Raw genomic sequence first — 23,446 nt, 5'->3', positions numbered from 1 at the left:
TGTTAAGTACATAAGCACTTCCTTGACCCTAAAGCCTGTGCAATGGATCCTTGGCCTTTTAACTCAAGTCCCTGCACTCTAACAGTTTCTAGACTTTGCTCCCAAATGCTGTTTTGGAAGAGGGTGTTTTCAAGGGTATCTTCGGTAGAGCAACGTGAATTGGTTCTATTATATCGTCATTGCAAGGTATTCCTGACCATCCTTGCATTTGAGCTGACTTAATTCTTTAAATATATAGAGATTACTTTTGCAGTCCTAGTAATTGGGGAGCAACCTTGTCTACAGCAGCCACGAGCTGACTCAGGAATTCTTCAGTAATCACATGGGCTGAGGCCATCTCCCTTCTCTCTGTCCCACTTCATTCCTATCCTATCTTCATCTTTTGCAGTCACAAGGCTAGTCATGGCTTTTCCTGAAGTCTGCCTGTGCTCTGTACTGGTGGAGATGAATTTTCTAGGAAACGAGATTCTGGCCCTGCACTAGTGGGTGGGGGAAGGGAAGAAAGGAACCCACGGTGCCTGTGGTTTGCAGGAAACTTTACCCATAACTTGTCATTCATTTCATGATGAAATTGGAACTTCACCATCCAAACATTTAACACTACTAAATTTGTGTGCTTGCAGGAAATTTACAGACAGGGATCCCCAGGTGTTTCATTTGGTTTTTCTGTGTTTAATCTGACGAATGCCATCATGGGAAGTGGCATCCTTGGCTTAGCTTATGTTATGGCTCATACTGGCATCCTTGGATTTAGGTGAGTTTTTTTTTTTTCCTTCTTCTTTTACTGTTACTTTTATTTTTTTTCCCATTTTGACAGTACACCAAGAAACAAAGAGATAGGCTCCAGAGCTGGTGTTACATGGTGTTTAGTTAAATTATTTCTGGGGTTTTGGCATTTTCCTGCTACTCTTATATTGTTGCTAGTCTGTAGCTTGGAGGGATGCAATATAATTTGTATTTTTTATCCAGAAGTGTGGCTAATTTTTAAAAATGGAAACTTGATCCATACTTGCTTATAATAACCTTAAGGAGTGGCTGTTTTTTTGTTTGTTTTTAAGATATTGTTTATTTATTTGACACACAGAGAAAGAGAGAGGGAGGGAATATAAGCAGGGGGAATAGGAGAGGGAGAAGCAGACTTCCCACTGAGCAAGGAGCCCGATGTGGGGCCCAATCCCTGGACCCTGGGATCATGACCTGAGCTGAAGGCAGATGCTTAATGACTGAGCCACCCAGGCGCTCCAAGGAGTGGCTATTTGTTGTGTCAAGTTGGCCAAAGTGAATTAAAGTTTATCAGCCATACAGATTACCTATAAATAGCAATTTTGTGAGTGTAAAGTTCATAATCTTTTCAATTCTCTCCATCTTCTCCTGTCTTCCTGCTGTTAGGTAGTCTTGTTTCCCTGAGTCTAAACATGTGTTCTGTGTTTATTCCTTTTCATCCAGACTTAACTCATTCCAGTTGGTCCAAAAGAGAAATCCCTGGCTTTTCTGTGTTTCCGTAGTACTTTGCGTATTCATTCTGTTATTATAATGTGTTATAATGATTTGTTTGCAAGTTCATTACCCTGCTAAACTCAAATCCTTTAGAACTCGACCTTATCCTTAGCATTTAGCATTTGTTTTCTTTATCAGTAGAAGCAGATCTATTTTACCCGGAAATTTAAAATAAAAATTGAGTCTCATTAGGTTTATTTTCTGTTTTTATTTTGCATTTCTTGATAAGCAACCAGTTTTTAAGTAATGCAACTTAAAGATTTATTTATTTGAGAGAGAGCATGGGCACAAGCAGGAGGGGTAGAGGGAGAGAGAGAGAATCTCAAGCTGAGCCAGAAGCCTGACCTGGGGCTCCACCCCATGACCCTGAGTTCATGACCCAAGCTGAAACCAAAAGTGAGATGCTCAACCAACTGTATCATCCAGGCACACCTCCACCCTGACTTGCTTTTATAATGGGTTATATGCACAACCTTTCATAATTTTTAAAAATTAAAAAAAAAATTTAAGTAGAATCCACACTAATATGGGACTTGAAATCACAACCCTGAGATGAAGTCTCACGCTCTTCTGAGTGCTAGGTGTGCCTCATAATTTTTTACAAGCTTTAATTTAAATTCCCATTAGTTAATATACAGTGTGATATTGGTTTCAGTTGTACAGTACAGTGATTCAGCAATTCCATACATCACCTAGTGCTTATCACAGTACACGCCTTAATCCCCATCACCTATTTCTCCCATCGCCCGCTCACCTCCCCTCTGGTAACCATCAGTTTGTTCTCTATAGTTAAGAGTCTGTTTCTTGATTTGTCTTTCTCTCTCTCTCTCTTTTCTCCTCTTTGCTTGTTTTGTTTCTTAACAAACTCTCATAATTTAAAAACTTCAATAGTGTATTTGATATCTTAGGCATGACATAATCATAGGACTTATTTTTGGATTCCCTTTTTAAAATCTGCATGCAGATGTATACCACCGAACATGTCCTTTTTGAATCATATCACATTTTCCATTTAGTGATACCAAACAGTTATTTTATGAGGCCTCAAGTGTACTGACAAGTGTACTTGTATATAAATGACAGGTGTACCTCTCAGCTTTGCTACTTCGTAACAAGTATTAAGTAGACCACGAAGAATTTCTTCAACTTCTGGGGCATTCCACTAGTGCCAACTTTCTAAGAAGCTTGTCCTGTTAGTATCCTCCTGAGAATAAGTAGGAAATTGTGCATGTTGTTTCTTTTCACACTTTTGGTACAAGGATCCTAATTATTACATTATTTGCACCTTTTGAAATTGTGTCAATAGATGTGTGTTAACTGCTTTTGTTTGGTTTGGTGAGTGTATATGTGTTTAATGAATGCTAGGAAATGTCGTTTTTTAAAAAGATTTATTTATTTTAGAGAGAAGGTGAGAGTATGTGAGTGGGTGGGGAGAGAGAGGGAATCTTCCGCAGACTCCCCACTGAGTGAGGAGCCATACCTGGGCCTCCATCCCACGACCCTGTGATTGTGACCTGAGCTGAAACCAAGAGTTGGATGCTTAACCAACTGAGCCTCCCAGGTGGCCCTAGGAAATGCAGTCTTAATTCAAAATTATAGATGAAAGTATGATATGGAGGTACAGTCATTGGAAGAAGAGGGATGGAGGGAAGGAAAAAGAAGAGAATGAGATTTCACAACTAAAACTTCTGTTTAGACTTAAAATAGGAAGAAATAGTTATAAAAGGGAAGTATTGCAAGATCACTGAATGGCTGAGCTAGCAGTCAGCAGACAAGAGTGCTGAGGGAGAAAATTGTTTATGTTTTAAATAAAGTTTGTTTCCTTTTTTTTAATCTAAAAGCAGTATATTTTCATTTAAATAAAATTTGGTGAATACAGAATAATATTTTCTTGAGTGACCATAATTCAGCTACTCAAAAGATAGTCCCTATGAACATTTGAATGTGAAAAAAATCTGTTTTTGTAATGAAATACCTCAAAAAAGGAAACTTTGTGGGGATTTAACCATGTACTTTTTTTTTTAAAGATTTTATTTATTTATTTGACAGAGAGAGAGATTACAGGTAGGCAGAGCAGCAGGCAGAGAAGCGGGGAGAAGCAGGCTTCCCACTGAGCAGAGAGCCCGACGCGGGGCTCGGTCCCAGGACCCTGAGATCATGACCTAAGCTGAAGGCAGAGGCTTAACCCACTGAGCCACCCAGGCACCCCATGACCATGTACTCTTTTATATTTCAGTTTTTTGCTGTTGATAGTTGCTCTCCTGGCTTCTTACTCAGTTCACCTCCTGCTTAGTATGTGCATTCAGACAGGTGAGTAAAAATACTGTCCTGAGTCATTTGTTGAAGCAGCCCCTTGAGATGATAACCACAGATGGGACTGGATGTGTCAAATTTAATTTCCAGCAGGCATATTATTATTATTAGGTAGGGTGGTTGAACTGGAGAATTTCAAAAGGCCAGGATAGATAGACCCAATCCTAGGAGAAGATTTAAGGACAGAATGGGAGGAAGAAACTTACCTGCCTTTCTCTACAGCACACAGCATAGTTTTCTAGATTCGGGTAGATTAGGGGAAGCACCTGCAAGGTGTTCAAAGAATCCAAACTTTATCTTATGGGGAAGCAGTAGACAGGGGTTTATTATGATCATATTTCTCCTAGGGTGATTATTTCCCCCAAGGAGAACACCTTCTCAGATTTATTCCTGCCTGCTCTGTAGGAGGCAAGTTCACTAAACTTTGGATTTATTTAGATAGTTTTATATTTTTAATTGCAAGTCTAGAAGAAGGTAGTTTTTTGGTAAATGACAGAATTATATGCAATTAAAACAATATAGATGTGTATATGCGTTTTACCATTTGGAACTTTATTATTTAATTCAGTCATATATTCAGTTCTTTTCAGTTGCAATGAATAAAAATATATGAATTACAGAACTGCTTTAATAGAGTTTTTCAAATGACATGAACACATGTTCTATGTTCCTCAATCCTGATCTTTTTATCTATCTGGTCTCTATTATGTTTGAATTAGGTCAGTTTTGATGGCAGAATCATGAATTTAATTCTTATGTGGGTGAATTCACTTTGCTCTATCAGTTTTGTAGTTTTCAGACTTTAAGAAGCAGAATAGTTACAGGTGAGAGAAGCCCAAAGGTATTTCTTGAGAATTTTAAGACTCTCCAGAGCATAGTTCTAAATCCTCGGCTCTACTCTATTTAATCTGTCTGTGCATCAGACATACCTGCAGATCTTTTTATAAATAGAGATTTATAAATCATGGGGATTCTCATTCCAGGGATCTGAGGTGCAATTAAGAAATATGTTTTTAAAAGTCCTCCTGGTGATTCTTATGCAAAACTGATTTAGGATCCACAGTTCACAGCTATATCTTGTACCAGCGCCTTTGGCCATCCAGCCTGCAGATGTGTGCCTTTGCTTTCAAGGAGCTTTGGTAACAGTGCAAACAGTGAACCTACTAGGAAACAATGCAGTGATATTAATCTGAAAGTAAAAGTTGTTCATAAGAGCGTCCCAAATTCAGGAATAATAGCATTAAATAGGTGTCTATGAATCCTCCTGAAACTTGACCGGAATTTTAATGACATGTTTTAAAATTCTGCTTCTTTGTGTGACAAAATTATTTTCACCTAACTGTGGTAGTTTTAACATCTTAATAGTTTATTTTATTATGGATTCTACTGAAAGAGTAATATTTTAGTCAACCATATGGCAGTCTTCATTAACTAAAATGTTATAACATGCTTTATTAATTTCAATTATTTGGGAGTAATATTCAACTTAGGAAGATTTCCAAGTAATGCTAATTTTTTTTTTCCTTCAGTTCATCTATATTTAACTTTAAAATTCTGACACTGTCTTGGTTTCTTTTACTTTAGGGTGTATGAACTGAAAACCTCTGTTTCTTTCTCTTTTTTCTTTTTCCTTTTTTTTTGTAGCTTACTTGGTCCATGAACTAACTACTTCATGGTTCTTCATATATATTGATGCACCTGTCTTCTGTTGAATTCCTTCAGTCATTGTAAAGTTCTTTATGGAGGTAGGCTTTTAAAAAATGTATATACATATATACATATGCACACACATAAAAGACTAGAGAAATTTTTTCTTCAATGTATTGGACTGTCATAAAGGAGTATTAGATCAAATTGATTGGTCAGAGAAAGGGCTTTCATAAGTCTTTACAAAATGACTTCATTTATTTGCCTGGAGTACAAGAGGAATGTTTATCTTTATAAAAATAAAGGATTTCTTCTTGTGAAATTCTGCTGTTTTGGATTTTATATAGGAATTGAGGTCTCTTAAGACTGTTTGGGGAATGGAGGTAGCATATAAGGTACCTTAATCTCTCTAGCCTTAGTTTGTTATCTTTTAAATGGTAATAATAATCTTTCCTTTTGGGATTGTTGTGAGAATGAAATATAGTAATGTATATAAAATGCCAAGTCTTTGGTCAGTGCTAGCTTTTACTATGAGTTCTCACTGATGCAAAACCTTTGAAATTTGCAAGATGTTATACACTTTGCTGTCTCAGAAACAGTTGGCTTATTGTGATTCTTTGGGGAAACTTCTGTGCTTAGGGAATAAACCCATAGGGCCCCTTCTCTGGTCTCCACATTGCTGTCAGCAGGAGGGAGTTCATTGATCCTACCACTTTGTACTTTCCCTTACTCTCTTGTCCATGTATCCCCCTTTTTCCATTTGAAATTTCATGGTATGTTATTACAAGCACTCCCTTGCTCCTCCCTTATCATCCTACTCCTCTGGCAAAACTCCAGCCATGGTTAAATGTGACTCTGCCTACTTCACACATGCACCTGTGCAACTGAATGTTCCTGAAGAAAAACACACAACCTCGCAGATCGATATCACTACAATTCGGTGTCTAGTGGACCTATGACACTATCACACAATCCTCATTAACTTCCTTAGTTCATTCACATGCTTAGTCTTCTGTCTAGGAGATGATGCTTTGAACACATTCTCCTTGATTACAATCTTAGCTGATAACCTCACTTTCTATTTCACTGAGAAAATAGAAGGAATCATAAATGAACATTATAAGCTCTTGCCACCATTACTTTGGAGGAACTCTTAGTGTTCTTATCTAAGGTCAGCTTCTCTACTTCTGCTCTGATCCCATCTGCTCTCATCTACATCCCTCCAGTCACTCTCTCCCTTCTCACTTCTTTTTTATCATCTTTGTTCCTTTGTTTTCTTCCTATCAGCTTACAGAGAATCTATCATTTCTTCCATTTTAAGAATGACTCTACATTCCTTCAATATGCTCCATACCTCTTCAGAAGACTTGTTTATGCCAGAAAGTTTCCCTCTCTTATTCTATCTCTGTTTTCCCCCCTCTTATTCTCTTGAACCAACTTCAGTTAGGCTTTCCACCATCATTCCATTGGAATTATTGTACCAGTGACTTACATTTAGTTGCTAAATCCAGCAGTCAGTTGTCAGTCTTCACCTTGGTTGATCGTTCAGCAGCATTTGGTAGTTAGTTGTTTCTTCCTCTGTGTGACACTTATTTACAGACTTCTGGTTTTTGTCCTATTTCTCTGAATACTCCTCCTTTTTCTCTGCTGAATATTCTTCATCTTTCCATCTTCTAAACATTGGAGTACCCCAGGACTCTTCCTCTAGTTTCTTTTATACTCACTAGGGCTCATAGTGACCCTAAAATTTATGTCCTTAGCCTGACTCTCTTCCCCTGAATTTCAGTCTCATATCCAACCACCTCCATGACATCTCCACTTGGATACTAATATATATATCTCGAGTTAACAGAACTGTCCAGTTTTGCACTTCCAATCTATACCTTCCACTCTTTTCTCATCTAAGTAGATGATAGCATCTTCCTTTTAGTTGCTTGGGTCAAAGATCCTGGAGTTATGGTGAACTCATTTTTTCCCCTTGTACTCCGAATGCAAGCTCCAAATGTGAGGAAGTACCCATTCTATAATTTTGAAGGTAAAACATTGACACAAGACATGAAGACACTGATGGAAAGCTGTAGAGGCTACCATTTGATCCACCAGATGTACTACCAGATCTAGATGATACTACTAGATATCTAAATGAGTTGAAAACTTATGTTGACACAAAAACTTGCACATGGATATTTATACCAGCTTTATTCATAGTTGCCAGACTTGGAAGTAACCAAGTTGTTCTTTGGTAGGTGAATGGATATATGGTGGTCCATCCAGACAATGAAATACTATTGAGCACTAAAAAGAAATGAGCTATCAAGCAATGAAAAGACATGGTGGAACCTTAAATGCATATTACTAAGGGAAAGAATCCAATCTGAAAAGGCTACATCCTGTACAGTTCTAACTATATGACATTCTTGGGGCGTGTGGCTGGCTCAGTCAGTAGAGCATGCAACTCTTGATCTCACTTTCATGAGTTCAAGCCCCGTGTTAGGTGTGGAGCCTACTTTTTAAAAAATGGTTGACTCTATGACATTTTGGAAAAGAAAAAACTATGGAGACAGTAAAAAGACCAGTGGATTCCAGGGGCTAGAGGGGAAGGAGAAATGAACTGGCAGAGCACAGAGGATATTGGGGATAGTGAAACTGTTGTATATGATACTTTATTAGTGGATACATGTCATTATTCATTTGTCAAAACTCATAGAATGTGCAGCACCAAAAGTGAATTCTAATGTAAACTATGGACTTTGGGTAATAATGATGTGTCAGTGTAGGTTCACTGATTGTAATAAATGTACTGCTGCAGGGGAAATGTTGACAGTAGTGGAGACTGTGCATGTTTGGGGTTAGGGGGATGTGGAAACTCTCCCTACTTTCTGCTCAATTTTGCTATGTAGTTAAAATTGCTCTTAAAAAGAAAGTTTATTAAAAAAAAAAACATTAAATGGGCACCTGGGTGGCATAACCAGTTAAGCATCAGACTCTTGGTTTTGGCTCAGGTCATGGTCTCAGAGTTGTGAGACAGCCTCATGTTGGATTGTACACTGAGAATGGAGCCTGCTTAAGGTGCTCTCTCCCTCCCTCTCCCTTTGCCCCTCCCCTCAAAAAAATTTAAGAAACAAACTCAGAGGAAAAGAGGAAACAGAGATAATACAGAGACCAGATGAAAACGTTAAAAAAATACTATATTTAATAGCTTCAGAGAACTAAAAGAAGATAACTGCATTTTTGAAACAAAGATAAGAAATTATTAAAAGGTTATAATAAGAGAACACAAGAGTCCTAGAAATTAAAAATAAAATTTAGAATTAGTAATTGGCTTAAAAGAGTTAAGGACATTTTTTAGGCAGAGGGTTGAGGGGAAAGCAAGGAGCTTAGAATGAGAGAGAAAAGATACAAAAATAGAGGACTAGTTCAGGAGATTCAACATGCAAATAATTGGAATTCCATAAAGAGAAAAGAGAAAAAATATAATGGTAGAAAATTATCAACAGAATAGTACAAGGAAAGTTTGTGTAACTGAAGGAAACTAGTTTCCAGATTGAAAGAATTCTTCTTAGTATCCAATATAATAATTGTAAAATAATTCATACCAACACACATCATTGTGAAAAATCAGAAACCCAGAGAATGTTCTAAAACCTTACAGAGGGGAGAAACAGACAGAATTCTCCTACACTGAATCAAGAACTATAATAGCAAATGACTTCCCAGGAAATACTTTAAATAAAGAAGACTATGAAACACTACCTTCAAGAATTAGGGTGGGATGATTTCAGTATAGAATTCTATACCCAGCAAAACTATCATGTAAGTGTGATGGTAGAATAATAATATTTCATACATGCGAAGACTCAAAAAATTGTTTCCTGTGCACTCCTACTTAATGAGCATTAGAGGATGCTCTAGTTATAGTTATGTACTTTGATAGTTATGTACTATCAAAGAAATAAGGAATTTAGCACAGGGAAGAATGGGAATTCCCAAGACAATTGAGCAGCTGTGTAAAAGCCACCTCCAGATTGGAGTAGGTTTCCCTTTTCTTTTTCTTTTTCTTTTTCTTTTTTTTTTAAGTAGGTAGGCTCCATGGCGGGACTTGAACTCAAAATCCTAAAATCAAGACCTGAGCTGAGATCAAGAGTCAGATGCTTAACTGACTGAGCTACCAAGCCATCCCTGGAGTAGTTTTTTATTTTGTTTGTTTTGTTTTTCGCTAAGGTACAGTCAGCTTTCCAGGCCATGCTTGCCTTCAAGATTGTGTTCATGACGACCCTTTCTTTTTCTTTTTCCTGAAAGGAATGCCTTTCTCATTTGTCAGGCTCTGCTTTGCACTAACAGTACCTGAGTAAGTCAGCAGTAAGGCCTGGTTGTTACAAAAGTCTAAGAATCAAAAACTGGAAGATTGAAACAAAGTGTTCAAGGGAAATAAAAGAAAGAAATGGATTAGGGAATATGGAGGTTAAGGGAGTTAGAATTGAGAGGACCTGATGTCTGAATGTGGAGAGTAAGGGAGAAGGACATGTCTAAGGATATCTCCCAGATTTCTGTTATGAGACACTGGACTAATGATAGCATCATTAAATGGACATAAGAACATAGCAGGAGGCATTGATTCAAAGTAAAAATGAGTTCAGTTTTGGATAGGTGGACTTTGAAGAACAGTTGACTCTTGAACAACACAGGTTTGAACTATGCAGATCCACTTATATGTGGATTTTTAAAAAAATAAATACAGTATGGAAATCATATTTTGTCTTCTTTATGATTTCTTAATAACATTTTCATTTCTGTATTTTCCTTCATTATAAGAAGCCAGTATATAATGCACGTAACATAGTAAGTTTGTGTTAATTGACTTATGAGCAAGGGTTCTAGTCAACAGTAAGCTATTAGTAGTTAAGTTTCTGAGGAGTCAAAAGTTACGCGCAGATTTTCGATTGCATGGGGATTGGCACCAGAGGCCCTGTGTTGCTCGAGGGTCAACTCTATATCTAGATGGATCTACTCTAGAACTAAAGCCCAGGGTAAGGTTCATTTATTTATTCAGTACTCTTTTTTATCTTTTGGGAATACAGAGATGAATAAGACTTCCTTCCCTGAAAGAGTTCATAGTCTAATTGGGGAGACAAATACGTAAGTTTAAAAAAATATTATAATGGCAGTTTGACAATTGTAGCTATTTGAATATGGGCTAGATATAGTGATAGCTCAGAGGAGGGAGTGATTTGCCTTGTCTGGGTTGAGGGTTGAGGGTCAGTAAATATTCCTGGAGGACTGAGCTGAAAAGGAATTTGACTAGTAGGAGACAAGGCAAGAGAGAATATTGCATATACAAAGGTAGGTACTACATATGTTATTCAAGATACCAAAAATAGTTTACTGTTTGTGTATGAGTTACAAAAGAGAAAATGAAACTGAAGAGATAGACTAAGTGTCACTTAAGGAATTTGTGGCGTTTTTGCTGAACCAGTGAAAAGCAACTAAGGTGGTTGAAAAGAGTCAAGGCAGATACTGGGATTCACCACTTGTTGCTTCCAAACAGAATTTTGGTCCTTCTTAGAGCCCACCAATGACGAGAGCATATCCCCCTAACTTCCTCTTCCTAAAATAAGGTTATAGTTCTTTTACTAGGATTTTAATTGTTAGCAATGATGATGAAATAAATGAGAAGTAAAATGTCTCCTTTGTGCTTACCACTTGGGTAAGCACATTTTGTTTTTGTTTTTGTTTTTGTTTTTTTTACGTAAGCCCTTTAGAGCAATGATTCTCAATACTGTCCATTGCAGCACCCTTCTTATTTGTTTGTTTGTTTGTTTATGAGAGAATATACATGAGCTGAGGGAGGTGCAGAGGCAGAGGGAGAAGCAGACTCCCTGCTGTGTGGAGAACTGGTGTGGGCTCCATCCCAGGACCCTGGGATCGTGACCTGAGCCAAAGCCAGATGCTTAACTGACTGAGCCACCCAGGTGCTCCCATTGTAATACCCTTCTTTAAAAAAATTCCAAGTGCTCCATTTACTATCTGAAATGAAATTCCTATAGGTATTGTAACCTATCTGAGGTGGGCTGATTATTTTGTAACTCTGATGCACTTAAATTTTTATTTTTGTTCCATGGACTTTACACAGCATCCCTTAACTCTCTGCTGTGTGATATGATGTTAGTGCTCTTATTCTTACATGTGTCCTCTCCCTATTTCCCATATTCCCCGTATTTCCCTGCTGCACTTTTATATTGTTAAGACTGACAGTATTTACTTTCTGTTTTGTGATCGTATGTATGTCATTCACGTTTTCTCTGTAAGTTGAGTCTAAAGTTGGAAACTAGTGAATAGCATTTATAGGATAAGACTATGTAAATGTAAATCGTAGAGCCAAGCAGTATATTGGGAACCTAGAACTTTCCCTACACATGCAATATCACAATCTCTGTATCACTTGAAAGGAGAATGTTTCTAGTATTCTAGTGTCTTATTTTCTTTTCCTGCATCAGATTCTCTAAAATCATGCCACATTTGGTGGGTAAACTGACCTTTAATTGCATATTGAGAAAGATCAGAAGTAGTGATTACAGCTACATAGTAGACTCTCAATAAATGAATGACCTGCATGACACTATTAGGGAGAAAAAGGTGAGAGGAAAATGATGGAAAGCACAAGAGAGAAAAGAATTTCAAAATAATAAGGGTGCATTCCAAATGGACAACTTTCTGAGAGTTGAACTGTATTTGAATAACTCATGTCCCTCAATTCGGATCCAAAGATAATATTGCTGCTGCTGAAACTTGGGCTTTGTACTGTAACCAGACTTTATTAATTGTCCTATTTCATTGAGGAAAGAATGCAAAGCAGACAGAACACTGGAGTAACTAGCTGGAAATATTCCATGACTTTATGGGAAGCAGCTTTCCAAATGATTCGTGTGGAGGCCAAACTCTTGGTCTAGCCAAAATAGCACTAAAGTGTGCCTTGATGGTACATTAAAGAAGAAAATTTCCCCCAATTTACTTGTTAAGATTTACAGCCTTTCTGCCTCCTGAAAACATAACATTGATTTCTCTAATATCAAAAAATAATTTCCTAAAATAGATTGCTAACGACTGCTTTCAGGTATTTATTTTAGGAGAATTGTGCCAAGCACTGCTTGTATGGTTTCTTGTAAATGACTGAATTAATTTTATAATTTTCATAATTAATGTTATTCCTATTCTGTAGGAATATGCTTCTAATGTGACTGGTCATTACCACGTCTTATTTTGAGATCTCTCAAAACCTTTTCACTTTATAAATAAGATATTAAAACATTGATCATATGAAAGAGCAGGAAAATATCCTTTGTTAGTAGACCAAATGATACTTAAACTATTAAACACCAGAGAAATTTAAAGTTGCAGCTTAAATCAACCCTATCTGATATTTGGGGGAAGAAATAGAACTATTCAAGAGGTATGGTTTTTAAAGTGCCACCAGCCCATTATGGTCATTGTTGAATATTTGAATGCCCCCCAAGAAAGGAAGACAAAGAAAGAAGACTATGCATTCATTATTATCAGTTTATAGTTAATCCCACTCTTTTTATGTTTTCTATTTTATGGATCATATTCAAATCAACTTTTTCACTCAGTATTGGCATTTTTCATGTTATAAACATAGTTTTTAATGGCTACATATTAAATGGATCAGGAATACCTACTGTAATATACCTAACCACTTTATCATTATTGAACATTTAGGTGGTTTGTGTGTTTTTTTTTTTTTTCAGTGTAAATTATGCATGATAATCTTTGCGTATAATTTTAGTCTTATTTTCTAAGATACAAGCTTCTAGGGGTAAGATGTTATAAATATATATTTTAGGGCTCCTGGGTGGCTCAGTGGGATAACCCTTTGCTTTCAGCTTGGGTCGTGGTCTCAGGGTCCTGGGATCAAGCCCCACATTGGGCTCTCTGCTCAGTGGGGAGCCTGCTTCCCCCTCTTTTTCTGCCTGCCTTTCTGCCTACGTGTGATCTTTCTCTGTCAAATAAAGAAAATTTTTTAAAAAAGAAAAAAATTGTTTAGAAATTTTATTTATTTGAGAGAGAGGGAATGAGTGAGCTGGGGGAGGGGCAGGAAGAAGTACAAGCAGGCTTCGTGTTGAGTGGCAGCTTGGAGCCTGGCAAGGGGCTGATCTCACAACCCTGAGATCATGACCTGAGCCAAAATCAAGAGTCGGCCACCTAACCGACTGAGCCACCCAAGCACACCTGAGTGTTACAGATTTTTTTAAAGGTTCATTGTTTAAACTGTATTCCAAATGTCATACCAGTTTACACTGTATACTAGCATCTTAACTGCCCAAATGATAGAACTTTAAAAATGTTTCTCTAGGGTTGTTTTGGTTTATATGTTGAGATGATCCAGAAAACCATTAAAAAGGGAATTTGTAGAGATAAAACATTTGGCTGACTGGCACATATTTTAGTAAAGCCTCAGTGTTAAGCCAGAAGCCATTACTTATACTCATGATGTCTTAGACATGGGAAAATGCTTCTAATTTTTGCAACATAAAAGAAGTATGATGACAGCGACAAAACTGAATGGCTAGCCAGACAGGCTAATTTGAAAGATAGAGTGCAGATTTGAACATTGTACTCCATTTAAAAGTCTAAAGGTTTTTTACTCTGCATATGGGAGTTTGGTGTATTTAGAGGTATTTTTATAAAACTAGAAAGTAATAGAGAGGAAGTTTGGCATTGCTAAAATGTATTCCACTACTGTCAGAAGTTGCAAGTACAGGGGCGCCTGGGTGACTTAGTCGGTTAAGCGACTGCCTCCGGCTCAGGTCATGATCCCAGGGTCCTGGGATCAAGCCCCACACTGGGCTTCCTGCTCATCGGGAAGCCTGCTTCTCCCTCTCCCCCTGCTCATGCTCTCTTTCTCAGTCTCTCTTACAAATAAATAAATAAAAAATTTTAAAAAAGAAGTTGCAGCTACATTTATCTTTATTAAACTGTTAGTTTGATGGTATTTTCTGTGATAATAAAGGTTGTGTTGTAATATAAAAATTAATAAATGTTTATTTAGGTAATTGAAATGCCAATCTTTTTTGGATTCCTTCAGTATTATGACTTGCTTATGGGAAATTTATTTGCTTTTCATGTTTACTAAATATACAATCTATACTTGTTTTCTGCTGTTCAAAAATAAAATAAACCTTAGTTAAATTTTTGGATCAGTGTCATCTTAATAACTTGCTCATTGACTGAGAACCTCTACATAGCAACTTGTTCAGTATATTGAGACACTGAAAAGCCCCCTCACTTTAAGTTCTTGGAAGGAAAGTTTTTCTTTTCTTCCTTTTTTTTTTCTTATGAGAGACTGATGGAAGCCTGCATTTTATTTATTTATTTAAAAATTATTTTTACTTACACATAATGTATTATTAGCCCCAGGGGTACAGGTCTGTGAATCCTCAGGCTTACACACTTCACAGCACTCACCATAGCACATACCCTCCCCAATGTCCATAACCCCACCACCCTCTCCCAACCCCCTTACCCCCCCAGCCACCCTTAGTTTGTTTTGCGAGGTTAAGAGTCTCTTATGGTTTGTCTCCCTCCCAATCCCATCTTGTTTCATTTTTTCAGAAGGAAAGTTTTTCTTAAGAAAGAACCTAAGGAATGCAGTTAAGCATCTGCCTTCTGCTCAGGTCGTGATCCCAGGGTCCTGGGATTGAGTCCCACATCAGGATCCTTGCTTAGCAGGGAACCTACGTGTTCCCCTGCTTGTGCTCGTTTGTGCTCTCTCTCTCTCTCTCTCTCTGGCAAATAAATAAATAAAATCTAAAAGAAAAAAAGAACGATAATTTTCATTGTAATATTAAAGAGGGGTGCTAAAATTAAACAATGATGTTCCTTTAATCTACTTCAGTGGCAAATCAGAGATCTTCTGGCAACTTGGTTCACATACACATAATATTCAGCAAACTTACCTTGTCAATGGCAAATTAGTTAGAAGCTAACATTTAGATAATTTTTCTGGTTTAATACATATACCAAGGCTTTGGAATGTCAAATTTAAGGAATTGTGCCCCTATATAATATTATCAATTATGTTTAGAAAATTAAAACAAACTAGGAAAGATTTATTGATTAAAATAATTATTAATTTTTGTGATGACATTCACTTTAGTGTATGTATATTTGGAAAAAAGAATTTTGGCATTTCACATAGGAGGAAAAAATTTCAATTCTTAATTTTGTAACTCCGCTTTTTAATTTTCATGTTCTAAAATATATCCAAAATCTACCCCTGTAAGATTATTGTAGAAGTCTTTCATTATTAAAGTATAAAGATTTCTACTTATAATCAAATTATATATCCTCAAATCATAACTAAATTGTTTTTGTTCACTGTGTTTAGCAGTATGTAAATACATTTCAAAAAATACCTGTGTCATCCATCAACTCTGATAATAGATTAAAGTTAAAAATTTAACTTTTGGGGCACCTGGGTGGCTCAGTGGGTTAAGGCCTCTGCCTTCGGCTCGGGTTGTGATCCCAGGGTCCTGGGATCGAGCCCAGCGTCGGGCTCTCTGCTCAATAGGGAGCCTGTTTCCTCCTCTCTGCCTGCTTCTCTGCCTACTTGTGATCTCCGTCTATCAAATAAATAAATAAAATCTTAAAAAAAAAATTTAACTTTTGCAATGAAAAAAGAGTTAAAATTTCTGTTCTTAATTAGTATTTTAGTAATTTTTTATTTTCAACATTTCTGTTTTCTTTTCAACTTTGTAGGTATAATATGCAAAGGCCACATATGGCTTTTAAAATGCTTACCTTTACAAACTTGGTGATCTTTGTATACAAAAGTAGAGAGGAGCTTTTTGTTAAGTTAGTGACAGTTTAAAGAAAACCCGTGTATGTCTTGAGAGAATATATTAAAACTTGCTTTAAAAAATGATGAGCCATATCTTGGACTCAATAGGAAAAGTGTATTGCTGTACCAAGCCTTAGCATCTGCTAGTCTGCTTCTTTCTAGTTTAAGTACATAAGGTTAAGCATTTTTTTCCAAACTATAGGATTACATAAGTGTTTTTACTTCTCATTTTTACTGGTGGTGTCATTAGTTAGAACATGAAGCTATATGGGTTAAGGGCAAATGTGGTTCTTTATGAGCCATTTAATTTTCATCTTTTCTGTGCCTGTATTTCTTAAATATGTGCAATGAAAATGTAATTCCATACTCTTATGAAAAAAGAAAGTATATGTCCTACTAATTATGAGGGTAAGGAAAAATGAATGTCTCTGGAAGTATGATACAAATTTTATACTTTATCTAACTTTAATTATATATGCAGTTTTCAGAAACTATTGCCAGTGAAAATTTGCTTTAGGGTAATGTAGTATGCAAGTACTGTTTAGGGAGAAGTGGGTTGTTCTTGAGTAATTAGTGCATTTGAGCTACTGTAGCCTGGGTGGTAATTAGATAACATTGAGATTTGCTAAGCTCTGCTTATTCTAAGAAGACTCTATCCTTACAGCCCATAAGTCTCCAAAAGTTTCCCCCAGAAGTGGTTACTTCTGCTTTAAATTTAATCTGACCATCCCATAGCTAAAAGATCATAGTAGAATAGCTTTCCTCCCTTTAAGGTTTGACACACGAATCATTTTGTGTAAAAGTAAAAATTATAATCTCTCTTAACAGCTGTGACATCTTATGAAGATCTTGGACTCTTTGCATTTGGATTACCTGGAAAGGTAAATCTTTTTTTTACTCTTTACTGTCTCCCAAATCCATAGAGACATTTTTTACCCTTCCATTTCTAGTTAAAAGAGATAGATATATCTAAGAGAAAGAAATTAGGAGACTAAAAGGAAACTAAAGTGAAGGAAGGACAGAATGATGGGAACAGAAAGACAAAGAGAAGAAATCTCTCTATACTCCCTTCTGGAAGATGCATCTATAAATTTAATTCGACACTTAACTCTATTGGTATTTTTCACGCTAATGAAGGAGAGCAGTGACTTGAATGATTTTATAACTGTAACAATGGCTTGTTTTAATTTTTTTTAATTAATTTTGATTCTATTAACTGGGCAAATCCTCATAAAGGTAAGAAAAGAAAGAAGCATAGAATTAAGATTATGGCATGATTGGGCACCTGGGTGGCTCAGTGGGTTAAGCCTCTGCTTTGGGCTCAGGTCATGATCCCAGGGTCCTGGGGTCAAGCCCCACATCGGGCTCTCTGCTCCATGGGGAGCCTGCTTCCCCCTCTCTCTCTGCCTGCTTCTCTTCCTACTTGTGGTCTCTCTCTCTCTCTCTCTCTCTGTCAAATAAATAAATAAATAAATAAATAAATAAAATCTTTAAAAAAAAAAGATTATGGCATTACTATTTACAAAACTTTTAATTAGAAGATTATATCATTTAAGAGCTAAAGAGTGCTAAAAGATGATTGAGCTATTTCTCATTTATAGGTGAGGAAATGAAGGCCCAGAGAAATGAAGGGGCCAGTTTGTCCACAGTTACTTAAAGCCAGTATTACATCATAGAACTCCAGACTCTAAATCAACTGCTTTTCCTCCTCAGAATAATAGAAATAACAGTAATATTTATTGGGCATTCATTTGTGATAAGCATATGAAACTAAATTGAGAGGCAGAGGAAATAATGTCTTCTTCCATGGGTAATCAGGAGTTAAATATTTTTGTGAGTGCTGTAGTACTTTATTTCTGAAGATCTGTCATACTGTTAAAACCCATTTTCATGTTGTTTGCAAATAGGACTTTTTCTTCTCATTTGTAAATCTGTTGTTTGTGTTTTGTGTTTATTTTGTTTTTAATCTTAAAGGATACAGTATCCATAGCCGGCCAAACCAACTTCTAAGTAGTGAGTCTGGGAGGAAAAAGATACAGCCATATAATAGGGGGAAAAAACCTGTATTTACATTCAAATTCACTTTGTTTTTAAAGTACAAAAGGAAATATTTAAAACATGCTGTGTAGCCTCATGGTCTGGGCCTTGTCTTAATAACCTGAAACTTGAACAAAATGGAGAATAGGTTACTTTCAGGTAAAGGGTTTCATTAATCATCCTGATAACAGTTTTTCTTTCCTGAAGACAGGGATGTTTGGTATAATCATCATCAGTTTCCTGTATCCAGTTTAACCAAGGAAGAAGACAATGTTATTTATATGTACAAAAGAACTCTCAAATGAATTTTGTATGATCCATAAATATGACTCTAAGCATCATGACTGTTATTTCATACTAGCATTTCCTGCATTCCTTGAGTAGTAGAATCTAAAAGAATTAAGAGCCCCTTTTCCCTAAAACTCTGAAATAGTTGCATTATCATTTATGTACGTACTCAGTTCTTAGGAGGCAGGTACACGGACAGAGGATACTCTAAATGAGGAGTTGCTGTTTGCTTGCCTTTTTTTTTTTTTTACTTCCTCTCCACTTCCATAATTGGGTTGAAACCTTCCTATTTCCTTCTTTCCAGTTATGATGCAGATGTGGATAGGACGTGATAAGATAACATTGTTTGGAAATATGTTTAAATTTTTTGAACTTTTGAAGAAAGATTTTTAAAGTTGTCTATAAATAAATTTATTTACTCATCAAACAAATATTGAGTTAATATCATGTGCCATGCACTATAGTAGCCTCTGAACACATAGGTAGATAGATAGACTTAAGGCTTTCTAGATCTTAAGTGCTTATGTTCAGCACTTAAGATGGAAAGATAATCATGAATAAGTTGACCTTACTGTTTTTTGCAATATATTAGTAGAAATCCAAGTTTCATGTATGACTGACAGTAGCTATCAATTGCATATGAAAGAGTGTGCAAAAGTTCAAAATAGTCTTTTCACAAGTAACTGTGACATTTTGAAGATTTTATTTATTTGACAGACAGAGATCACAAGTAGGCAGAGAGGCAGGCAGAGAGAGAGGAAGAAGCAGGCTCCCTGCGGAGCAGAGAGCCCGATGTGGGGCTCGATCCCAGGACCCTGAGATCATGACCTGAGCTGAAGGCAGAGGCTTTATCCCACTGAGCCACCTAGGTGCCCCAACTGTGACATTTTATACTAAACTTTAAATGAGTTGACATGCAAAGTTTATTCTGGAAAAGTTAAGAGTGGCAACTACTCCCATCTTCAAAGACACCTATTATTAGCCTTGATTTGCAAGGCCTCCAGTATTTCCATCATAGGCAATGATGGAATTCCAATGGAATTTTTAATAGAGGTGAGTCTGAGAGGTGATCTGTTCCCAGTCCATGAACCGAATGATCCTAGGTAGCTAGGCCACTCCAAATATCCATTGGGGCTGTAGATCCACCAAGATATCTGTGATTGAAAGACCTAAGTGGAAGTAGAATGTTTAGTCATTTCCCTTGAGTACATCTGATTACCAAGAATGGATAAGGTGTCTTGAGTTTCCCGGGGAAGCCTATCTGAATCACAAGCCAGCAAACCTACAAGCTCAACTTAGTCCTTAGGCATACTGGTTTGGCTTACATTTTTTTTTAACTGATTTCCAGCTAAGAGTTATGAAATTTTAAAAGAATTCCATTTCTGACTTTTCTTGAAAAGTTAATGAAATGTAGAGGATCTAGCTACATTGGATGCACATTCTCATATGCCAGCAACTGGCCAGAGCTGAGCAACAGCTACCCCAGTTTGGAAAGGGGAGGAGTTCTCCAATAGACTACAGTCTTTACGACTTTCTTTTTTGTCTAAACACTAAGCCCACTTCATATTATTGAGTTTGAAATAGTTTACTTAAAATTTCAAATTTGAGAAAATGTGGGCTCTAGAGGTTTCTGCTCTAAACTTTACTAATTCCTGGGACAGGATGTTCAAAAGCTTGCTCTATGCCGCGCTGACACACTCAGAAGACTATATGAGTTTCTTTTAAGCAAAATGGTACCCGCGCAGTATATGTCAAGCTGTAGCAGTTGACCTACTAAAGCAATGTCTCTTTCTACCTCTAAAGCAGTGAAAAAGGGAGAATGAGACCAGATAGATTTAATTTCAATTTTTCGCTACTTTGATAATCACCAGTTACTAGCTTTTTAACACTTTTAACTGTTTAAAATGATTGCCAAGAAAATTTTCCAAAGCATTCTTTATAGTAACTGTGGAACTTTTTTTTTTTTAATTTTTTATATATTTATTTGACAGACAGAGATCACAAGGAGGCAGAGAGGCAGGCAGAGAGAGAGGAGGAAGCAGGCTCCCTGCTGAGTAGAAAGCCTGATGCGGGGCTTGATCTCAGGACCCTGAGATCATGACCCGGGCCGAAGGCAGAGGCTTAATCCACTGAGCCACCCAGGCGCCCCAACTGTGGAACTATTAAAGAAAGGCTTTTTATGTGATAATAATTAGTTGTATGTATTACAACTGGCTGACAATGTATTTTCAGTTTCTCTTCACTTCTGCATCTGTTTTTTAGCAATGGTCGTGGGATTTTAATAAAATACGGGTCCTTTTATATTATTTCTTCTTTCATCTTGTGAATGCATTTGTTCTTTTATAGGTGGTGGTAGCCGGCACCATCCTGATTCAGAATATTGGAGGTAAGCCACTGAAGGCGCACCGCTTACACATACATGTGGTGGCGGCGATTTCTTCCTTTTGTTTATTGTCTTACTACCGGTCTAGCTGGGAACCTGCACCTCTGCACCCATAGGTATCTTCAGAAACCTTCAGTGTTGGTCTTATTACTCTCACACTCTCTCTCTTTTTTTTTTAAGATCCTTTTTATTAACAGCCTTTGTAGGATGGTAGCTTCTAAATTTAGTTCTAGGTAAATCCTTGATTTCAGTCTTGTTCTTAGGTCTGGAATAGACCTCTAAAGCACTGGCTTTCTGTAGTTGTGGTAGTGTTGAAAGGTACAGTTTAGAAAAACTCTCCAGGTGATTCTAAAATATTTCCCCTCTGCGTTTGTCCTAATTACTGCATTGGCATATACTGCTTCAGAGGGAGTGATGTTTCCTGGGCTGTGAGCAATCTGGCATAGGTAAGTAATATCCTGTTATAACCAAGAAATTTAAAATGACAGGGTAGTTTAAAAAAATAAACAAACCTGGGGCGCCTTGGTGGCACAGTTGGTTAAGCATCTTCAGATTTCCGTGCAGGTCATGATCTGAGGGTCATGAGATTGAGCCCTGCAGTGGTCTACGTGCTGGGTGTGGAGCCTGCGTAAGATTCTCCCTCTCCCTCTCCCTCTGCCCCTCCCTCTCTAAAAAAATTAACAAACAAACCTGAAACAAATAAGAACCATTCTCACATGTATCTTGCATCTTTTTCATTAAAAAAGATCCCAATATTGAGAACCATGTAGAAACAAAAATTACTGTTAATTATAGACAGTTACTAACTAAATGTATTAAATATTTATTATGGGAGTCATGTTTGTATATGTTGTGAAGAAGCTACATAGTGCTGAACAAGGTCTTAATTTTCTTGTACCATTAACTGAGGGCTAAATAAATGCTAGTAGTTTAAAGGAAATTACACAGGGAAGGTTGACATGCATTTTGGACTTTACACAAGATTGTATGGTCAGAGGAAATTTTAATCTTATTTCTTATGTGTAACAGTTCAAAATAATTTAAAGATGACAGCTTTAATAAAGTTCAACTCTGATACTCAAGAGATCTGAGCTATTTTACTTTAAGTATTGTTCAACCAAATTCCGTCTTTAATGGGTTTCTTGGTCAAGGAAAAAATTAACCTTCCAACAATAAATTATACTTGCCATTGTTTTATGAATCCTGAACATTCATGTTTTAATTCTTTGAGTGCACATTGAAAAAAGAGAAGAATGCTTTCTTGGGTGTCATACCAAATAATCTCCTTCTAACACACACTACTTCATCTTCACACTAGAAGCCAGTAACTAGTCTCTTCCTTTATGAATTTGTATAATGCCATTGATTTTAAGATCTGCTTTAGAATAATTTATCTTATTTTAGCAAATATAATTGCTTAAATATACACTTGTAATGGCTAATATGAGTGTATATATGTTTTTTAAAGATTTTATTTATTTGAGAGACAGAGAGCACAAGCAGGGGGAGCAGCAGAGTGGAGAAGCACATCCCCCCCCCCCCACCCCGCCCCAAGCAGGGAGCCTGATGGGAGGTTCAATCCCAAGACCCCAGGACCATGATCTGAGCTGAAGGCAGATACTTAATCAACTGAGCCACCCAGGCATCCCTAATATGAGTGTATATTTTAATATTTTCAGTCCCTCATTATTCTCTCTATCTTACTACTAAGAACCATCGCATTTTGTTTAGGTTAGGTTGAACTATTGTTTGGCATTTTATGTAGAATTTTTTTTTAATATTTTAAGATTTTATTTACTGATTTAAGAGAGCGTGAGCGTACACATGAGCAGGTGGGAGGCACAAAGGGAGAAGCAGACTCTCCACTGAGCAGGGATCCTAACTTGGGGCTGATCCCAGGACCTGAGATCATGCCCTGAGCCGAAGGCAGCCGCTTAACTGACTGAGCCACCTAGACGCCCCTTATACAGTATTTTCAGTCCAGGAATTTGGATCCGAATGTGTGACTCTGCCAAAATGCCCACTGTTATATTCTTGGTATCCTTCACTCTCATCCCTTCCTTGTTCTCTAATCTTATATCTATTATTGTACGTGATCTATTTTAGCACTTTTTATTAGAATGAAGCTATTTCTGTATATGCTCTTCTCCCCTACTCTCTTGTATTTCTGTATATGCTCTTCTCCCCTACTCTCTTGTAAGCTCTTCCAAGGCAAGGGCTTGGTCTCATTTCTTTTTGTACTCCCAGAAACTAGCACAAGGGCTTGATAAACCTTTGTTGAACTGAACGGAGCTGAATATGATCTGTATGAGCTATGTCCAAGTACCTTGTAATATTCTAGGTATATTTATCAAGAAAAAAAAAGAAAAAGGAATGGCTAGACTGATCACTAGCTTTAAATATTTGAAAAGCTGACACGAAATTAA

General features: G+C 36.9%; 1 protein-coding gene across 3 annotated transcripts in view; it reads left to right on the top strand.

Annotated features, from left to right (window-relative positions):
- Positions 1-23,446, top strand: part of SLC38A6 (solute carrier family 38 member 6) — a 72,417-nt gene that overhangs the window by 598 nt on the left and 48,373 nt on the right. For 2 of the 3 annotated variants that reach the window (XM_032875254.1, XM_032875255.1), the window contains exons 2-5: positions 624-754; positions 3,734-3,807; positions 17,141-17,193; positions 20,984-21,023. In XM_032875254.1, coding sequence (XP_032731145.1) covers positions 624-754; positions 3,734-3,807; positions 17,141-17,193; positions 20,984-21,023 — 298 coding nt within the window. The remainder of the gene's footprint in view (positions 1-623; positions 755-3,733; positions 3,808-17,140; positions 17,194-20,983; positions 21,024-23,446) is intronic. The other variant, XM_032875256.1, reaches the window with a different exon arrangement.

This window comes from Lontra canadensis, unplaced genomic scaffold (genome assembly GCF_010015895.1).
Source record: "Lontra canadensis isolate GAN:19392208 unplaced genomic scaffold, GSC_riverotter_1.0 scaffold55, whole genome shotgun sequence".
NCBI classification, from domain to species: domain Eukaryota; kingdom Metazoa; phylum Chordata; class Mammalia; order Carnivora; family Mustelidae; genus Lontra; species Lontra canadensis.
Note: the sequence above shows the minus strand (reverse complement) of the source record. Positions and strands in the feature narration are given on the sequence as shown.